The sequence below is a fragment of the Leptosomus discolor genome, chromosome 2, assembly GCF_034619465.1.
Source record: "Leptosomus discolor isolate bLepDis1 chromosome 2, bLepDis1.hap2, whole genome shotgun sequence".
Taxonomy (NCBI): domain Eukaryota; kingdom Metazoa; phylum Chordata; class Aves; order Leptosomiformes; family Leptosomidae; genus Leptosomus; species Leptosomus discolor.
Window position 1 is genome coordinate 2,268,221 of NC_141392.1, and position 20,443 is coordinate 2,288,663.

At 53.6% G+C, this 20,443-nt stretch overlaps 1 protein-coding gene across 1 annotated transcript; it reads right to left on the reverse strand.

Moving 5' to 3' along the window:
* Positions 1 to 3,478: 3,478 nt before the first annotated feature.
* On the reverse strand, positions 3,479 to 17,791 carry CCDC167 (coiled-coil domain containing 167). Its single transcript, XM_086460854.1, has 4 exons — positions 17,753 to 17,791; positions 9,429 to 9,523; positions 5,655 to 5,707; positions 3,479 to 3,590 (listed from the first exon to the last, which is right to left on the reverse strand). Exons 1-4 carry the CDS (start codon positions 17,789 to 17,791, stop codon positions 3,487 to 3,489), a joined length of 291 nt encoding a protein of 96 aa, XP_086316980.1. The 3' UTR covers positions 3,479 to 3,486.
* Positions 17,792 to 20,443: the final 2,652 nt, after the last annotated feature.

Here is a 20,443-nt window from a genome sequence, read left to right on the forward strand (position 1 = left end):
TTGGGGAACGCTAGCTTTGGGACACAGATGTGTCTTCTTGCTGGTGTCTCCAACACTGCTGCTTACCGAGGCCCGTGGCTGGCCAGTGGCAGTTCCCGTGTGATGGGATCCTGTTGGACAAAGGCCACCGCAGGTGTTGAGTAGAGTTCCTGGCGCAGACTTGTTGGGCTCAGTGCCAGGGATTTCTCAGACCTCTCGAAGCTGCCGTGACGAGGATTTCCCCTCTCCACCTCAGTGGCTGACCCTGAGCCAGCAGCCTGGGGCTAGTTTGTGAACGTGACTCTGCCTCGTGGTACTTCTGAGACCAAGGTGCTTTGATTCTTGGTACTCAACGCTTACCCAGATCTTCAGGGAGGAAAGCAAATGTGGGAGGGAAGACACAGGAAGGCTGGGATGCTGGAGGTCTTTGGAGGAAAGGATGGGAACGTCTGACTAGGTTGAAAACAGGGCTTCAGTGAAAAGAGTTCTCGACTTTGACCACGTTGGTTAACCAGAAATCCTGTCCCCTGACTGCGCCCACCAGAAAGGTTACCAGACTTTCCTTTTCAAATGCCAGTGGGCTTTGAAACCCTCCACGTCTCGTTTGGCCCTGGAACCGCGTCTGGGGTGAAGGCACAGCGCTGTCAAACAGCACAGCAGTTGTGTGTCAGAGACTCCTCCCTGCCCTTCCTTCCGCGCCGGGCTCGCAGTTGTCGTCTTTGCATGTTCTACCTTCACTTCTGGCTTCCACGGCGCTTTTGTGCCAGGTCTTCCACGTAAATCAGAAGATAACACACAGCTGACTGCTTTTGGTCAAGCAGCAAAATTACCCCCTCTTTCGTTCTGGTTTGTTTTGTTTGTTCTTGGCTTGTTTTTAAACAGGTTGGCAGTAGGGAGGAAACTGATGTCGGGGTTGTCTGAACTGTGCCTTAAAGAAAGCTATAGTTCTTGTAGAACCTATAGCAGGTTTTTAGATTCTTGTTTCTTTCTCTCCCCACCCATCTATATGATTTGAACAAGCTTTATGTAGCAAGACGAGGCAGTTTTCACTGGCAGGGCGTATAGGAGCACGGGTGCCCTGCGCCCCACCCGGAGGAGCCAGAACAAGGATGGCCCGTGGTAGAAGTCCCACCTCCGCCCTCTCGGGCCCAGCGTCACGTGTAGGTGTGGCTCGTTCTGGGCACGCAGTCGAATGTCTGTGCTCTCTGAGCTGGGAGTGCTTCCACGTCTTCACAAGCAAATGATCTCCGTGTAGCTGTGTTAATTCTCTACGGTTTGGTGCAAATGAGCGTGACAACTGCAGCTCCTTGCACCGGGGGAGAAAACCTGCGGGCGTGATGCCTGAAGGAGCAGCCCGACACGTCTGTTGGGTGGGTGGAACCTGGAGGAGGCAAAGCTTGGGAGTGGGTGGGAGGTGAGCTGACAAACGGGGGGGGTCCTGAGTCGTGGGGGGCAGCTGTCCGGCTGCTTCTCCAGCTCTGGCACGCGGTGATGTGGGTCAGAGCTGCCTTTCCCACCTGGGTGTCCGTCCCAGGCACAGGCGGCTCCACCAAAGCAGCTGAGGGCCTGCGTGCTGTCCGTGCATCCCCGGGCTGGCCTGTCGACACCCGCTGCTCTCAAGCACCAGTCGAACGTGTACGAAAAGAAAGGGTTGGCCCTTCCTCCCCCCAGAAGAGGAGGCAGTTGAGTTTTGGTGAAGGCACTTCCCTGGGGGATGAGGAGGAATCTTTCCCAGCGGCCAAGGAAGAACCCCCCCAGCTGCCTGGTTGCCAGGCCTGTGGGCCGTTGGCGTTTTAAACCGACCAGTCATTCGGGTTCTGGCGCTCCTTGGGACGGCCCCGGGGCCGTTCCCGTGCCAGCAAAGCGTGCTGCTCCCTCCGCTCGGGGCTCTGCTCTCCTGCGGGCTGGCAGAGCAAGGGGTGACTAGAAGCCCAGCGGGGTGAGGGCAGGCCCCCGAGGGTACGGCAGCCCCCTGCTCAGCCTGCAGGCTCGCTTTTGCGAACGGATACTTTCTGTTCACCCAGTTGCCTCCAGCTCCTCCCGATTTTTTTTATTTTATTTTATTTTATTTTATTTTTTTTAAATTTTGCTTTTGTTTGTGATGCACTGAACCTCGACGCTGAAGAACAGCCCTTTGAGGAAGCGAGCGTGAGCCGCCCTGCTGCGCGCTGCCCTGCCGCAGGGTCAATCCAGATGTTGGGAAGGGGAGGGGGGGGGGGGGGGGGCGAGGAAGGGCTCGCTGAAGGGAACGTTTGTGTACGTGAATTGCACAATGTATTGCTGGCTGCGTATCATTTTGTGTTGACTTCTCTGCTTTCACCGTCTCGATGACCAATACAGCCCCTTTAGTTCACAACGGCGTTCGTTTCCTTCGCTTCCCACCACGTTCTGGCCGGCAGCGGGTTCGTGAGGAGGCAGAACGTGCCCTGCTAAAGCTGAGTTAGGGCACCCTCGGGGCTGCCTCGTGTATGGCAGTGGGTCACAGCCAGGGGACTAGAGGGGACAGGCTCCAGCACCCCTCTGCAGCATGCTGGGCTGCTTTCCCGCTCGAAGGGAGCAAACAGTCAGGTGCATTTCAGGCCACAACCAACCAAGAACCCCGTGGTGAGACCTCGCTGCCCAGGGATGTCAAATGCCTAACCCAGTCTAGGCTTGCTGGGTGCAGTGGGGAGATGGTAGGGTGAGGCTAAAGCGGTGGCTGTGAGAGGTGTGTTAGGAAAACAACAACAAAAAAAGAAACCCAGGCACTTACAAGGTCAAATTACTTTATTTAAAGCCCTGCAGAGGCAGGTCCAGCCCTGGGAGCTGACAGTAAATTCTCCGCTGCAAGTGTTGACTCTCAGAGGCACAAAATGGCTACTGAGCCCTGATGCACTGGAGAGGGAGGGAGGTCTCAAAGCCCAAGCCCCCAGCTCTCAAGTTAGATGCTGCCTGCTTGCAGAAAAAAAGAGATCCCTGCTTCCCCTCTGGTTTTGCGGAGGTAGGCTTCCTTGGGTCCTGTAAGTCAGCGGGGAGGAGGAAACATCTTTGTTTAGCTCAGCTCTGGGAAGAGAGGGAGCCTTTAGGTCATGACACCCGAGTTACCCTTTGATTCAAAGAGCTTGGTGTCCCTTCAGCTGATGGCTGAGGCGCAGGAACCAAGAAGGCAGCGTGTATTCCAGCTGGGCCGGGCAGAGAGCAACCCCCGAGGTCCTCAGCAAAAGGGAGAAGAGATTCCCTTCCTGCGTCAGGCTGGATGGTCCTGACTGTGTTTTGGGTAAGACAGCACCACCTCCAGCCCTGCTTGACCTCATTTCCAGCTGCAAGCGTGCTGTGACGTCTGGTTTGTCTCCTGTCCCCCTCAATTCTCAGAGACCAAACTTCCCTACAACGAGGCTGGACAAGGATAAACAGGAACAGCCATTTGAAATGCTGGTCCTCCCCCCTGGGGGGAGGCACAGTGGTGGGAGGAGGACGAGCTCCTCGCAGGAGGGTCATCTGGTCAGCAGGGAGAGTTCTTGAGCGCAATCACATCGTCCAGCAGGCGTAAATAAGAGCAATCAGCAACCCCATGGCCACAGCAAGGGCAGCGTTCTGGCGGTTTTCCTTACGAAGCACCCTCAGTTCTTTCTCTGGAAAACACACAAAGCCTTACCTGTCCCTGGTCCTCATGGGGCAGCTTCACCTCCTTTCAAAACTGTCTTAAAAGCACAAGGCTACCACGGGCAACTCCTCTGGGATCAGTGTGCAAAGGTGCTAAGTGGAAGATGGGCTGAAGGGGAAGTAAAACTAGCAGGAACCCTTTCATCCTGCCCATCCCCTCAGCTGGGCTGGGGGATACTTCGGTGCCAGACCAGTTCCTGGCTGCAAGTGACTGTGTTCTAGGCCTCTACTAAGGCCAGAAGGGGTCCTGAGAATCATTGCTTGTTCCCCACGAGAATGAAGAAGAGGGAGGGTGGAGAGGTATTTCTACTGTCTTCCAGATGTAGTAGCCTGGGGCCGCTTCCCAGTGCTTAAGGTTACTGAACTACGACTGTGGCCACCTTTGGATGTTGCAGAATCTGGGCTTCCTCGCGCCCCAGGAGGATGAGTGTGGAACAGGTCTGAGGCTGGACACTCGTTCTGGTGGGGTCTGCAGCTTTTTAAGACCCTGTCCCTGGTTTACAAAAGAAGAAAGCTGCAGCGAGAGGAAGGAAGGGGATGCCAAAAGGATGGAGTCCCAGGGACCTCCAGTTCTGCTCTGGGCCCTTTACCGAACCCCGTTCTCGCTGCCTCTGTTCCACAAGGCTTGGCTGGATGGGACAGGCAAGAGGTGAGGCCTACAGCATCCCAGGGCCACCCAGCAGTGATTATTTTGCAGGGCAAGGCTGAGTACAGACTGGCTCCAGGGCCCATGACCTGCGTTACTGCCTCTCCAGTCTGCACCAGCAGCCTCCAGCAGGAACGCCCTGGTGCTGGTATCAAAGGAGGCTTTTTAGCTGGTTTTTGTGCCCCTCGTTCTTCGCGTGGTACAAACGTTTTCATGCAACCACGGAGCAAACTGCTTGAATCTGCAGAACTACAGAGGAGGTGGCAGGGCAGGAGGTCACATAACCCCGAGCGCAGCAGCGCCGTTGTCAGCAACTGCAGCTCGTGGCCTCGAGCGTGTCAGCTGGAACAAGCAGAGATTTCACCAGAGGCCAGAGCAGGGATCTAAAAAGACTCTGTGCTCATGCCCCGTCTGCTCTGCTCCAGGAGGAGCAGCCACCCCCGTTAGGGGAGGCTCTTGCTGCTGCCAGGCAGCCCGTCAGGTTGATGGGTTGGCGCCGGCAAGAGGGGGGCAGCGCTGTTCTGCCGTCCCTAGCGGGAGGCCCTTAGGGAACAGCTTTGAATCTGTTTAAAATAACCGTTAAGTCTTCTCAAAACAGTCCTTTAGCGCCAGTTAAAATTCCAAATTTGCTGGCCATACCCCCCAGCTTTCAACTCTCCGGGCCTAAAAGGACGCTTGTGCTGCTTCCCTTTGTGTGAGCTGTGGTGCCTGCGCTGCCACAGAGGGCTGTCAAGCAGTTAACGCACTTATCAACCCCAGGAGCCTCAAGACATGCTAAGCAGCATCCCCAGCGGAGGGGAAGCGCTGTCAAATGCGCGTTAGCTCAGAGGAACTCTCGTTTTAACTGTCTGCAGCAGGGCTGGCAGCAAGGAGAGACCCTGGCGCTCTGGAATTGCAGGCAGCACAGCAGTCTCACCAGAATCCCTACGCTCGTGTGCTGAACAGCCCCAGAAACTGATGCAGTGAGAATCCTCCCCAAGGAAGGTACGCTTTGCTGCACTCCAGATAGCACTTGCCAGTCTGCTTAGCAAGCCTCTCTTAAAAAAAGGAGAAAGGGAAAAAAAAAGGAAGGGAGGAGGGCAGGGGGCTGATGTTAAAAGCTGCTGAAGTCAATCTGTTGGCTAAAATAATCTAAAGACTGGTAATTTGGGGTGTGTGAAAGGGACATCTTTCCCCCCCTCGTATTTTTGCCCCTATGGTAGCGCAGCTCGGGCGGGAGGATCCACACTCCTAATACGCTGCCTGGATTTCCCTCAGTCTCGCTCCCTTTGCTAGAGCCTAAATTCAAAGGCAGAAGTCAGAGGTGGCAGGAGCTTGGAGACGAAGCTCAGCCGCAGAGCACCGAGCCCATCCAGCCCAGAGGGACCGTTTTTAATGAAGCTCTTACCATAGTTGTCAGCTTTGGTCATTAGCAAGTCTCTCTCTCTCTCCAGTGACTTTCTGTAATGAGAAGAGGAGTTCATTAGCAGTGAGGCACAACACAGCCCTACTTCTTTGCTTGTGTGATGGAAGAGAGACTGTCCCACTGCCAGGGACAGCTGCTCCCCAGGAAGCCCCTCGCCCTTCCCTGCGGAGAGGGCACAGTTTAGAAACCCCCAGCTGTGCAAGAGGAGAGACAGCAGCGGGTTTAGGGTATTTTTGCCTTCCCCCAAACTGCTTCACATCTCCCCTTTCAGGACAGCGTCAGTGTCCAAAAGCAGGCTAGAAAGGGGTCTGTGTGCCAGCCAGCCCCCCTACTCTGCCCCCCCCCGGGGCAGGTAGGACATTCTGCCGTGGCTATGGGGTGGGGCAGGGTTCCTACACACTCTCTGCAGGATCCTGCCCCTCCAGCCCCTCTGGCTCCGGGCTGGAATGCCAATTCTTGTCACCCAGTGAGGCTGGATCCCTTTGTCAGAGGTGTCCCATCGACACAAATCGGTCAACTCAAGCAAACGAGCTGAATCCAAGCTCGGTAACAACCAGTTAAACCCCCTGTTACTAGACTGGGAACTCAGTACAGTAACAGCAAAGAGTAAGTCAGGCCAACCCAGCCCTTGTCCTAAACTGCACAAGGTGATGTGGTCTTCTATGCTGGCATGACTACAGCCGTGGAGAAGGGAAGAGCTACAGCTGTCATCTGTCTGGACTTCTGCAAGGCCTTTGACACGGTCCCCCACAGCACCCTTCTCTCTGAACTGGAGAGAGATGGATTTGATGGGTGGCCTGTCCGGCGGGTGAGGAATTGGTTGGAGGGAAGTGGTCAGTGGCTTGATGTCCAGGTGGACATCAGTGACAACTGGCATCCCTCAGGGGTCTGTACTGGGACCAGTGCTACTTGACGTCTTCATCAATGGCACAGACAGTGGGATCGAGCGCACCCTCAGCCAGTTTGCAGATGACACCAAGCTGAGCGGTGCGGGTGACGTGCCGGAGGGACGGGATGACATCCACAGGGACCTGGACAGGCTGGAGAGGTGGGGCCAGGTGAACCTCGAGAGGTTCAACAAGGGCAAGAGCAAGGTCCTGCAGCTGGGTCGGGGCAATCCCCAGTACCAATACAGGCTGGGGGGTGAAGGGATGGAGAGCAGCCCTGGGGAGAAGGACTTGGGGTGCTGGGGATGAAGAGCTGACCATGACCCAGCCATGTGCGCTCACAGCCCAGAAAGCCCATGGCCTCCTGGGCTGCATCAGAAGCAGCGTGGGCAGCAGGTCGAGGGAGGGGATTCTGCCCCTCTGCTCTGCTCTGGTGAGACCCCCCCTGCAGGGCTGGGTTCAGCGCTGGGGCCCTCAACGCAAGGAAGACATGGACTTGTTGGAGGGGGCCCAGAGGAGGCCATGAAGATGCTCAGGGGCTGGAGGAGCTCCCTGTGAGGACAGGCTGGGAGAGTTGGGGGTGTTCAGCCTGGAGAAGAGAAGGCTCCGGGGAGACCTTAGAGCGGCTTCCAGTGCTGAAAGGGGGCTATAAGAAAGATGAGGGCAAGCTTTTTAGCAGGGCCTGTTGCAATAGGACAAGGAGTACTGGTTTTAAGCTAAAAGAGGGTAGATTTAGATGAGATATAAGGCAGAAATTTTTTACAATGAGGCTGGCGAAACACTGGCACAGGCTGCCCAGAGAGGTGGTGGAAGCCCCAGCCCTGGAAACACTCAAGGTCAGGTTGGACAGGGCTCTGAGCAACCTGATCCAGCTCAAGATGTCCCTGCTCCCTGCAGGGGGGTTGGACTAGGTGACCTCTAAAGGTCCCTTCCAACCCAAACCATTCTATGATGAATTAATATACAGTTTAAAATATAACAGCAAACCAAATTGCCTGAAAGCAGCAGCGTTTCCTTTACAGCAGTGAAGACAGGGTCACTCCTTTCTGCCTGTGGGCATCTAAATAAACGTGCACTGACGAATTCTCTCCTGGTTCAGAGCAGCCAGAGAAGGCAGCCAGTGTAGCAGAGGTTGTTGTTCCCCTTGGGGCAGAGCAAGAGCCTGTAGGAGGAAAGAGATCCAAATCTATGTGTACAGCTAGGTAAGTAAGGGATGGCAAGAAAGCAGCTACGTCAGGGCAGCAGAAGAGGAAAGGGCTCTTAATGGCAACCGGGGAAAGGCAACGTGGAGAAGGGAGGAGACAAGATTTACCAACATGACTGAGCTGCTCCTTAGAAACCTGCCTTGTGAAGACAGCCAAGGGGAGAGGCTTTGAGGATGAGACATGAAGAAACCATGACAAGTGAACTTCAAAACGGCAAAGCGGAGCTCTCCTTTGTGTACTGCTCCCTGAATTAGTAATTTGGATCAGGGTACCTGCCTCCAGGGTTTTTCAAATAGTCTGGATTAGGACAACAGGATTTCTGTTTCCATCTCTGTACCAGCTGTAAAATGCAGAAGAGGCCCCAGGAATCCCTATTCCTTATTCTTTGCTCTAGGCCCTGTATTTTGGAGAGAAAACATACAGACACATTCCATCCTGTCAAGTTACCTCAACTGTAGGTTTGGTTGTTGGTCACCTACATAAAGATAATACAAAGATATTACAAAGATATAGATAAAGAATAGAGACAGTAAATACAAGAATAATTTAGGCCTAGGAAAGGACTGTTAAGATGAGGAGCTAGGGATAAGGGACAGGAGGAGACAGGACCCTGCCCAACTATGGATGGGGATACAAAACCCCAGTGAAGAGCCGGGGGAAGAGTGGACAGGAGGAACAAAGAAGTGAAGCTGAGGCTGATCAGTATTGGGGTGTGGAGATGTCACGCCCACCAGGATCATTTGGATCAACGGATGGGGCTTGGAGCAGCCTGGTCTAGTGGAAGGTGTCCCTGCCCATGGCGGGGGGTGAACTAGATGACGTTGAGGTCCCTTCCAACACAAACCATTATGATTTCTAACTGGGTTCTGTCAGACAGTACCTTAGAGCAGGCACCAGGACCAAGAGCATTGCTCCCTGGGCCTATGCCCGAGCTCCTCAGCCTTTCTTGCCAGGAGCAGAGCAGTAGGATGCTGGTGACTGGAAGAATGTCCTCAAGCAGACAGATTTGCGAATCAGCTGGGAGATCTAGGATCTCTTGCCTCACACCCTAGAGAGCAGGTTCTGCCTGGGTCTGCAACAAAATCCAAGTCAAAGACCTCGCTCAAGTCCCAGCTCTAGAAGCCTACAGTCGCCTCTTCTACCTCAGTGACAGATTTCAGGGGAATTCTCTCTCTCCCCTTTCCCAAGGGAAGCCAGCGTGTCACTGCATCCCTACATCCAGACACCCTTGCAATGCAAAGACACGGATAATTTCCCTCAGCCCCTTCTGCAGTTGCATCCCAGCCCGGTTTGGCCCTCAGCAGGGCCAAATCTCCCTTCCAACTGAATTTCGGCAAGGCTGGCGCAGCAGCGTGCAGCAAACCTTTGCCAGACCCACAGAGCTGTTTCCTGGCAGGCCAGCAGCCAGCTCTGCACATGAACTGGCAAGTTTTGGGCGCTATTTGGCCGGTTGGGGGGCAGGCTGGAGAGAGAGGCTGTTGGTAAGGTAAAGCTCTCTCCCTTTATCACTGAACTTCTCACCCTGGCAAGTTCCCCAAGTAAGCTCCAAGCTGGGGGAAGAGTCTTGTGGTGGGGAACCACCCATGTCCATCCCTCCGAGAGCTCCTGCTCAGTCCCAGGGCAGGATGACAGCCGCAGCTGTGAAAGGAGGTGGTCAGCAGTACCTTCCTTCAGGGCTGAGCTTCTCCTTGCGCAGTTTAAGGTCCACCTCTTCCACGCTCTGTCGGCAATGGGCCAGCTTCTCCTCCAGTCCATCAATCTGAAACACACCACACCGCTCGCCATCGTTTCCTCTCCCAGCTACCCTGCATCCAGCCCCGCTCAGATGGGAAGGGTGGCAGCTCAGCCACTCCACCTCCTTCCTCCCCAAATGGAGGGAGGAAGAGCCCCAGCTCTGGGCAGAGCCCACAGCACAGAGCCCACGGTGTTATACCCCAGGCGACCGTGACGTTGTAAGCCCAGACACAGCCAAGCCAGCTGTAACGCTCCCCACTTGTGTGGCTGGCCAGCGCCTTTTTTTTTGGCTAAGATCTGATCCTGTTCTAGTTTCTTTGCACGTGGCTCCACAAGCAAAGATGTCATCTGAGGCGTCTTTATGCAATTAAAAGAGAACAAAGTCTTGATTTAGGGCTGTGAACGGGCGCAGAAGTTGATGGGACGTGACTACAAAGCACCCTCAGCTGTCTGGATGAGCGAAGAGGGGACAAAGGGGAAACACCGATACCGACTGTCTCTTTTACCCAACTAAATCTCCAACAGCAGTCTGCACAGTAGACTCAAGACAGCATTCGCCACCACCTCCACACCTTCGACCTGCGCCAAGTTTTGGTGGCAGCATGCAGAAAACACTGGTCATCTCCTTGGGTCTCCTTGTCAGCTTTCCTAACAGCCACCCTCCCCGCCATGTCCTCCTGTGGAGAGGAATAACTGTCGCTAAGCACAAGAGGACTGACCTACTTGTGTGCAAATCGAGCGCCCAGGAGGGAATCCTACCACGGACAACAGTTCTCCTGGGAATCATTCCTCTTTTCTGCCTGGTGAACACAGACATCTTTAGGAAAACTGCCTTTCAGGCTTGCTGCCAGCAGGGCAACAGTGGGACTAATCAGATAATAGGAACACAACATCCTGAAAGAAAACGCCCTCAGTGCCCTGAGGGGGCCATGACCTCTCTTTTTAGCTCTTTAGCGCAACACTCCTGCTGTGTCTGGCTCTCCCAGCAAGGCCAAGGCCAGCTAGATGGCTGGCGGCACCGCCTCTCTGCGGTGGGAGCCTTCACGAACCAGAAGCTAAGAGGCAGCACGGTCCCGGGTAGGGGACTGCGGTGGAATGAGACAGCAGCTGCCGAGACATCAGCCTCAGAGGTGGCCCAGAGCACAAACACTCCCGTAAACAGTGATATGGGAGAGAAAATCAAAGGTAGTAATCCCTAATTATTGCTGCTTTGGGCATCAGCTCTGTCCTGAGCTCATTAGCAATCTCACACCTTCTGCTCAGGAGAGGCAGGCGAGTGTTATAAATAAGGAGGATGGGAGAAGAGGCTTGATGTAAAGGGGAGAACAAAGCTGGCTGCAAAAAGCAGTTTAGCCAGTCAGCTGAACAGTCTCACTGCGAGGAGCACTGTCGAGCTGCGGAGGGGGCCACATAAACCGAGGCTCTAATAAATCTTTGCATCTTACCAGAGCGCAATCTCCAAGTCCCTTGTCCCTAAGCAGCTCTGCCAGGGCTGTGGAGATGCCAAGCTCCCCCCCCGAGGCACCTTCCCCTGAGCCCAAGGGGAGCCCCAAAAGGCTCATCACCTGATCCCAGGGCACAGGGAATGTCGCTTCTGTGTTGGGTAACGCTTGGGTTTGCCTGGATGGCGACACGGGTGTTTCGGAACCGTGTTCGCGGCAGATGGATTCAGCCAGGGGGAAGACAACTGCCCTCCAGACCCGGCTGTGCCGGTGAGGAGTGTTAACTCCAGCTGCCCACCGCTGTCAGCCACCCCAGCTCAGCCCGCGGGACGCACGGCCCCAGCCTGCTCCGGGAGCAGCCAAGGGCTTCGCCCAAGACAGCCCTGACCACGCTGACCTGCAATGAACTGAGTGGCAGAGCGCAGGGCAGGGGAGGTGAGGTGGGGGGCTCTGCCCAGTCCGACTGAAGCAGGACCACCTCCCTCACCAGTTCCTCCCGTTGGCAAACGCCTGGGTCTCTGCTCCCTGACCTGCTGGAAGCCGCCGCACACGCACGCAGCCAGAGGTACTTCAGCACGTGTTCCCTCCCTCCTCCTTGGCCAGTAAACCTACTACAATGCAGCATGGCTCCTCTGGAAACACGTTTAAAACCCACGTAAAATAACAATTTCATCAGGGCTTTGGTTAGTCAGCTGCCAACCCCCACGACTAAATTATCCACGCACTGCGCATCCCACCCTCTCCTCCAGAACTGCTCCTCCTGCTCAGTGTGCAGTTGCTCTCGCTAGCACATTCTCTGCCCATACTTCCCTCGTGTCACGAGACGTACCAAGAGGATATTCCGCCCAACTCTGCCAATGCTGTTACTTTCTGCTGACTAAAACCCTCCAGATTCCACAGACTACTTTAAAAGTTTCAACTGGTTTTACTGCTCTTAAATCAAACCCAAAGTTTGGGTCCCCTGCTGGAGAGCAATAATTTGCTAATAAACCACACGCCCTAGAACTGCACCATCAGCTTTGCTGAGCTGGGGGCACAAGGGACAGAAAATAATCCAAAAAAAAAAAGCAAGGAAGGAGGAACAGATTGCTGAAGGAACAAAATATTTTCCCTCCAGAATCTCACTCTTTCTTTCCTTCAGGCTAGTCTGGGGCACGAGGGGTTGTAAGGAAGGACAAGAGTGAGGATTCCCAGATGTTTTATCCTTTCCCCGTTCTGCTACTTACAAATGAGACAATACTATCTGCCTCCTGGGGGCGGCTCATTTACGCAAGGAGCCTCAGACACTGACCCAAACTATGGGCAGAGCACTACCTCGACCTGTCAGTGACAAGGACTCACTTGGGATATGGAATCTAGGAGTCTCTCGGCAGCTCAGCCATCCAAGCAACGCTTCGCTGTAGGGCAAAGGAAAAGAGGGGAAGAGAAAATAAGCACAGGGAGCAACGGGGGGGCAACGCCTGGGAATTGCTGATTGCTCTCTGGGCTGCGGAGGAAACCCCCAGGGGGTGCAGCCTGTAAAGCTGTAGCGCAAGCAAACCTGTAGAGCTCTGGCACAATGCCCTGCAGCAGCGTTCCAGGAGAGCGATGCTAGAAGCAGGTGCGCACCTGAGCTTGCTGTGGATGGAAAGCTTTCCCTCCTGTTAACCACCACCGGAGAAGGTCAGCTGGGGTGCGTACCTAGGCCTGCACGAAACCAAAGAGCCAAGCTCAGCTGAACGACCACTGCGCTTCACACCGGCTTATCTTTTTAGACAGCAACCTCAGCGCAGCGGCTTGTAAGTCGCCAAGACGAGCCTTTGCTCCTTCTGGCTCTCCTTTCCACGAGGAGGATCCTCTGGGACAGAGCTGCAGGCAGCTCCCACGACAGTTCCTCAGGTTCACATGGCCTGTAGCAGGGCCAGAGGACTTCACTCGCAGCAACATCTTGAACCGGTGTCAGTTAAAAGGGGCAAGAAAGGTCCTTCCCATCCAGGCAGCAGCTCCTTCTGCTCCTCAAGAGCCACTCCAGTCCCAGCAGCTTTGGCCACACGCAGGGATCTAAGACCAGACGCCTCCCTTGCTCCACAAGGTACGACAAGGCCCCGAGCCATTTTTGTTCCAAGCCTGGCCACGCTCGCTCACAGACCTTTTTAAACCAGAGAAACCTGGAGCAGATTTCAATCCAAACTGACTTACAGGCTGATTACAAATCTCCTTTGTTGGGACCATCTTGGGCAGGGAGCCTGAAATGGCTCACGTAAAGGCATAGACAAAGAGAGGAGAGAAAAGGAAGCAGCTTTGCTTATACAGTTGAGCTTGATCCCTTTTAATACATTTTGTAATGAATTAATAAAAGCTTTCTTTCCAGCAGAAAGGCTAAAAGCGCTTTTCAAGAACCGGCATCCACCCTCCGCTTTTATGAATTCCCTAATTAAGATACTGGCAAAGAGCCATATCACACATACGTCGACATCCAACAGCGTTAGGTAATGAGGTTTTCGTCTTCTGACCCTCATAAAACAGATCAAAGCCAACTGAAGAGATGGGGGCAAAGAAAAAAAAAAAAACCAACCCCCTTCCCTGAGCAATCTTCTCATGCCTTGTCACCTGCCAGCACACTTGAGCTGTGCTTTTCGCAGAAGAATTAGTGGTTCCTGCATCCGCAAATTTGGCTGGATTATTAAAATCAGTCCAGCAGAGATGAGTTTTGTTGAAATTCAAACGCTAACTTGCAGGTCAGGGGCACACTCCCATTTTCACCACGCTCCTGGAATCATTTTGCATGCTGGTGAATCATTTTGCAGCCGCTGTGCCCACAGCACGCTTGGAAATATTTACCAGGCAAGCTGTTAACATGGTAGAGGATGATCCACCAGCAAAGCCCAAGATCAATCTGGCAAATCAACCCTCTGTGTTGGTAGAGGAGAAAGGACCGGAGCCCACCTGCATCTCCTCCTTCAGCCTCGCAGAGACTATCCAGTTACTCAACATTTTGCAGCTCAGGCACTGCCTGAGCAGAGGGTGTTCGCTTCGCATTTAATAGTCTCACTTTTTTTTACTTCCATGATTTTTTCCCAGCTGTTGTCCGAGCCACAAGTATAATTTTTTACGGGCCACAGCGCCCTCTGGCAAGGAGTATCACAGCACAGCCACAGGTTACGGGAAGAACCAACCCCTCCTGTTTGTTCTGAGCTTGCCAGCTGCTACTTTCTTTTGACAGCCCCAATTCTGTACTGACAGCGACTGTTCATTCCTTGTTTAAGGTCAGAAATAGCATGCAGAGCATAGAGGCCTATAGCGGGTCCCCTTGCAGTTATGTTTTCAAGCTTAAAAGGACCAGTTGTTTCTTGCACACAAGTTTTCCACACCTTTGATCATCCTTGTCACTCTCTTAAGCTCATTCCACGGTCACTATTTTGCTACAAAATGGACCAGTCTTCTCAGTCTCATTTTCCCGACGAGTCCCCTCACAAAGGTTCTGTGCAGCTCAGCACTATCAACAGGGCCGCCTGTCGAAAGACTACAGAGCTATGAAAGGAGAAGTGGCAGGAATTTAAACCACCACAACATGACGGAGACGCATTTATACCCGTTTAAACCAGGTCGTATCAATTACACCTGCAGTTTGTCAGTGCAAGCTAATCTGATAAGTGTCCATACAGAAAATTGCATCCATTTACCATCGTGACTTCAGTTAAACAAGCATGACTCTGCCTAGATTAGGCCTTTCAAAGCCAGCCATGCATCATGTCATATTAAGACTCATTTGGAAAGTTTTCTTTACAATCATAACAGCTCAGAGGGTAATATTGAACCAAATACAAGTTTAAATTGTGAAATCAATATCTTGCTTGTCATGCATTCTGACACCTGAAACACAGCCCTCTCTTCCTGTGGCTCAAAGGGATTTTGTTTCCTTCCTTCCTAACTTCTATCCAGCACCTTTCTCGTCTCTGCAAGAGGGAAGGAGTTTATTTTTTAGGAGCACCTTTGCACTGAGAGGTTAAGTTTTCATCTATAACACACCAAAGAAGAGTAGTTCTACAATCCTTTCAGAAGCAGTGTGTTCTATCACGACAACTTCTAAAAACAAACAAACAAACAAAAACCCCAAAAGAACCAAAACCCTAAATCAGTCCCTTTTCATTCTGTGATCAGAAGGTCCCAGGACAGCCTCACCCTTTTCACGACCTCTCTTTTTGTAAGGTACACCCTACCATCCCAACTCTCCTTGTCCGTCACATCTCAGACAACCACCACCAAACATTATTTCCATTCTCCCTGCTAGGCTCACTGAAGAGAAGCTTGGACAGACAGCACACTTCCCTCTGGACTCCCTTTCGTGGTTATATTGGGGTTAGAGTGCCCAGAATTGTCTGTTTCTCTAATGATGAAGGCTAACTAGATGAAATAGAGCAGCAAGCTACTCTAAACTGAACTCCCACTCCTAGGGCACAGTAGGATGCTCACCTTGATATTCCTGGCTGATGAAGCTCACATGACAAGCCCCAAGGCCTTTCCCTGGCCTCTCCACCCCGGCTATCTTGGTCTGTGGTGCGCACGCTCATCTGAAGGACTTCAGGACAGAGAAGTGACCAGTGAGAGTCACTGGATCAATTCTGCCCCATTTCAGCCGCTTGTCAGGAAGGTTCAGGCTTTTGCTGCCCCCGAAGTATCCCCAACCCACAGACTTGAACCACGGGCTCTCCACTGCCCCCTCCGAGACAGCCCACGTGGCAGCGTTCAGCGCAGGAGCCAGGATGAAGTCTGCTTCAGAGAGACCTTAACTAACACGCCTCAGCTCGTCCACGCAAATCTAAAGCTTGAAGTGTGCCAGCAGCCCTCCTGCCACTCAGGAGATGATGAAACACCCAAGCACAACAATAAAAAGGCAGCTTTGGAAGGAAGGCACACTCTCTAAAACCAGTCTTTTCCTCTTCTCCTTGCTGGGATTTACAGGCACCTCACGTGCTGGTGTATCACTGGGTTCCTCAAAGGAACCCAGCACTCCGCTGCCTTTCATCACCACACACAGATTGTTGTTCACCACCCACAACAGGCCGGGCTGTGCACAGATTTGCTAGCTAGGGGCAAGAGCTTGCCGCAGCCCCGTCGCCGGGCTCCCACCCTTACTGCCTCTCCCGGTGTTGACGGAGGGTCGCCATCCCGACAAACTCATCTGCACGGTCGCAGAGAAGCCGGCACTTCTGTATCGCGGCGGGGGATGGCTCCTCCTGACGGGCTTCAGGGTATACATCAAAAACTCGGCACTTTTATATCCTTTTTCTGCAAAGTCATGACCTTTAACAGATTTTAACACAAGCATGCGTGTTATGCCCGCTGTTAATGTTGACATTTACAGTGATCGGTCCACCCTATCATATAACTTCATTAATATTCCTATACTAATATAACCATTGGTTATTTTACTGATCAAAATCTCTGATCTACAAGTGAGGGTGGGGAGGATGTGAGAGTCTTCACAGCAACATTCCTTTGTGTCTACGGTTCCATCCCACGAGAGAACGAGCGGAGACTGTACCATTTCACCCCCCGTACCTGCCTCCCTGCCTCCCCGCCCTGTGCTCTGCACCATTTCACCCCCCGCAGCAGCTCTGGCTTTGGCCATCTCCGTAAGGCAGCAGCTGCTGGCTCTGAGCATCAGGGAGGGTTTGGGTCGTTCTTGCCATCATGTAAATTAATTGCATCAGGAAATAAATATAAAAAGTTAGTCGTTCATTAAAAGCAATTAATTATCAATGAAAAGTGAACTAGCTCTTCAAAATTCACACCTGATTGTAACACCTGCACTGGCTCAAAGGCTCAGCAGGAGCAAGGGCACGAAGCTCCAACGCTCCGTCAAAGGGCTGGAAGGGAGGACGGAGCCCCGAGCTGCAGTTCACTGGCAGTCCTGCCTCGGCCGCCTCCTCGCCCATCGCGCAGTAAGATGGTGGCTGGGCTCGCTACTGTTGCAGAAATCACCAGATTTAGGATTTTAGGATACTGCTTAGAAACCTCCTTACTTTTCCCACCTTGATTTAAATATCAAGGATTCTAATTAGTGGATATTAGTAAAAGAGACTAACGATTATATTGGGAAAATAAGTCTCAAATGGAATAAATGATCAAATATAAAATAAAATCTGTATTGCTTATGCTGCTAGCATACTCCTGTACAATTCCAGCCCTAAGGTATTCATTAACTCATGATCTGTTAGTGGGGAGAAACAAGGACAACATGTTGTAGCCCAAGATGTCTGCAAGGCCGGATTTACGATGGTACCCGCTGTGTATAATCTTTGAATCGTGACCGAAGCAGGTACGAGCCCAGAGCCTGCGAGCCAAGGACGTGTTCCCTGACCAAACACGGTCCATTCGAGGAGCCGTCGAGCCCTCCGACTCACGGACCACCCACCCAAATCACACCCCCTGCTCACGAGGGAACAACAGAAGACGGCGACCGAGGCCGGGCGCTCATTTGCATCGGAAGCGAGAAGAACCAAATCACCGAGAGGATGATAATGAATATGCATTGCACGGCCTGAATACGGATGGATTTAATGTATAAATATCTGCCGGTCGCACTGTGCAGGCGGACACCTTTGGGAAGGACCCCCTGTCCCCGCTGCGCACCGTCAACAAAGGACGTTAATAAAGACGCCACCCCCGCTGCCCCGGCCCTCCCCGACACCCACCGCCCTCCACGGCAACGCTGCTCCGGCGGCGGTAGCGGCCACCTCACCTCATCTCTCCCCTCCCCGGCCCTCCCCTCCCCTCCCCGGTCCGGCCCGGCCCGGCCCGGCCGCGCCCGCCCCGCCGCCCCCCCTCACCTCCCGGGCCACGCTCAGCCCCTCTCGCCTCCTGCCCATGGTCCCCGGCCCGCCGCTACCCCGCGCATGCGCACTGCCCCGCCGCCCGAGCGCCGCCACGTCCCCCGCCGTTGCCGCCATCTTTGTGAGGGGCTGCGCTGAGGCGGGAGGGAGGGGGGGGGGGGGGGGGCCGCCATCTTGGTGAGGGCGCTTCTGTCCGTCCCGCTTCGGGGAGGCCGCCCGGGCATGGCGGCGGCGGGGGAGGCTCTGGGCGTGTGCGCCCGTTTTAGTGTGGTTCGGGCCGGCGAGGGCGAACGGCAGGGTGGGCCGACTGCGCCTGCTGCTTTGTTGCCCGCAGGCGGCTCTGCCCCCCCCCCCCGCCAGCGGCGGCAGATGAGGAGGTGGTTGAGGAAGGACCAGCAGGGCGGGAAGCTGAGGGGGGACCTCTCGGTTCTGTCTCGGCCTGCGTCTCCATCCCTCAGAGACCCCTGCTCCCTCAGGGGGGGTCTCCAGTGTGGTCTTTGGTCGGGTGTGCCCTCCGGGCCTGTCAGAGGGCGAATCCGGACTGATGAGTTGGATTTCCCCCGCCCGAGGGGAGCCAGGTCAATCCTGCTTTGAGCAAATCCGGATGGATGAGTTGGTTTTCCCCCGAGGGGAGCCAGCTCAATCCTGCTTTGAGCTTCTGTGCTGCTTGGGCCACTCCAGCCCAGCTCTTGTGTGGCTGGGGGTCAGGGCTCGCCTGGGAAGAAGGAGATGTTTCCGAAAAGCAAGGCACCAACAGGACCGCTGTTTCGTTACGATCACTGAGAACTTAAGGTTGTCTTTGGGGCCTTCTTCCCAAACACTAGCTTTGTGCTAAAGCAGCAGCAGGAAAAGCCAATGTCTAATCTACCAGGAGATAGCCAGTTCATGGCAAGATGCTAATCAGAATGTTATATATGCATGACAGCTTTTGTCCTGACTCAAGAAAGCTTTTTATGAAACACTACTATCTTGTATTAAAAAAAAAAAAAAAAGAAACAGCAAGAAACACCACCGAAATGCATCTGTCTTCAGGGTAGGACGTGACTTCTACATGACAGAGAACAGCAGAACTATCTGCTGACCAAAAAATGGGAGTCTGGGCAGCAGATTGAACACACAGACTGAATTTTCGTTTTGGCTAAATGCCCTCTGCTGACTGAAATTTCGCTAGGATGGCAGGACTGCGATGCCTGTCATAGAAGGAGTGATAATACTAATATTATGAGGGGATTGACTGCTCCCTCAGTAAGTTTGCAGACAACACCGAACTGGGTGGGAGTGTCGATCTGCTCGAGGGCAGGAAGGCTCTGCAGAGGGATCTCGCCAGGCTGGATCGATGGGCCGAGGTCAATTGTATGAGTTTAACAAGGCCAAGTGCTGGGTCCTGCACTTCCGCGCAGCGCTACAGGCTTAGGGAAGAGCGGCTGGAAGGCTGTCAGGCAGAAAAGGCCCTGGGGGTGCTGGTTGAGAGCCGGCTGAACGTGAGCCAGCCGTGTGCCCAGGTGGCCAAGAAGGCCAGCAGCATCCTGGCCTCTGTCAGCCATGGGGTGGCCAGCAGGAGCAGGGAGGGGATCGTGCCCCTGGACTGGGCACTGGTGAGGCCGCCCCTCGAACACCGTGGGCAGTTTTGGGCCCCTCGCTGCAAGAAGGACATGGAGGTGCTGGAGCGTGTCCAGAGAAGGGCAGCGGAGCTGGTGAAGGGTCTGGAGAGCAGGTCTGGTGAGGAGCGGCTGAGGGACCTGGGGGTGTTTAGTCTGGAGAAGAGGAGGCTGAGGGGAGGCCTTATGGCTCTACAGCTGCCTGGAAGGGGGGTGTAGTGAGGTGGGGTTGGTCTCTTCTCCCCAGTAACAAGCGATAGAACAAGAGGAAATGGCCTCAAGTTGCACCAGGGGAGGTTTAGACTGGACATGAGGAAAAACTTCTTTACTGAAAGAGTGGTCAAACATTGGACCAGGCTGCCCAGGGAAGTGGTGGAGTCACCGTCCCTGGAGGTGTGCAAAAACCATGTAGATGTGGCACTTTGGGACATGCTTTAGTGGGCGTGGTGGTGTTGGGTTGACAGTTGGACTTGATGATCTTAGAGGTCTTTCCCAACCTTCATGATTCTATGATTCTAATGTCTAATTAGTGTGTTTCACTTTTCTTTCAAAAAAAAAAAAACACCAACATTTTTACTATGGGAGTTGCCATGTGTTACTTTTCCCAATCTAGTACTTGACGGTGTGTTAGGGAGCCCACACTGCTGAGCCCCAAGGAGCCAGAACTCCCACCTCCAAGGGGAGACACAAATAACTGCTTTCCGAGCAGACGCAGCTCGGTCAGGAGGTGGTAAAGAAGCTGAGTAGGACCCAGCCAGCAACCCTGGGAAAGCACAGCACCAGGGGGAGGGAGAAAATGAAGTGAGAGAATGTTATTTTTTCCCCCTCTTAGACAGATGACTTGCTTAGTGAGTGTAAATACAATCTTAAAATGCATAGAGCTTTGAAGAAAACCCATCTGTTATGGTTTGCGATGGGATGAAATAGCCATCGGTTCAGCAGAAAGCATTTTCTCCTTTACAAAGGTGAGTATTGATTCAGGGAAGGACTGTCAGTGCTCATGTACACGCTTCTCCACAGGGAGACACACACAGACCGTTTTGCGGGCCGACGAGCGTGACCTTCGTTGTCACATCTTTTGGGAAGATAG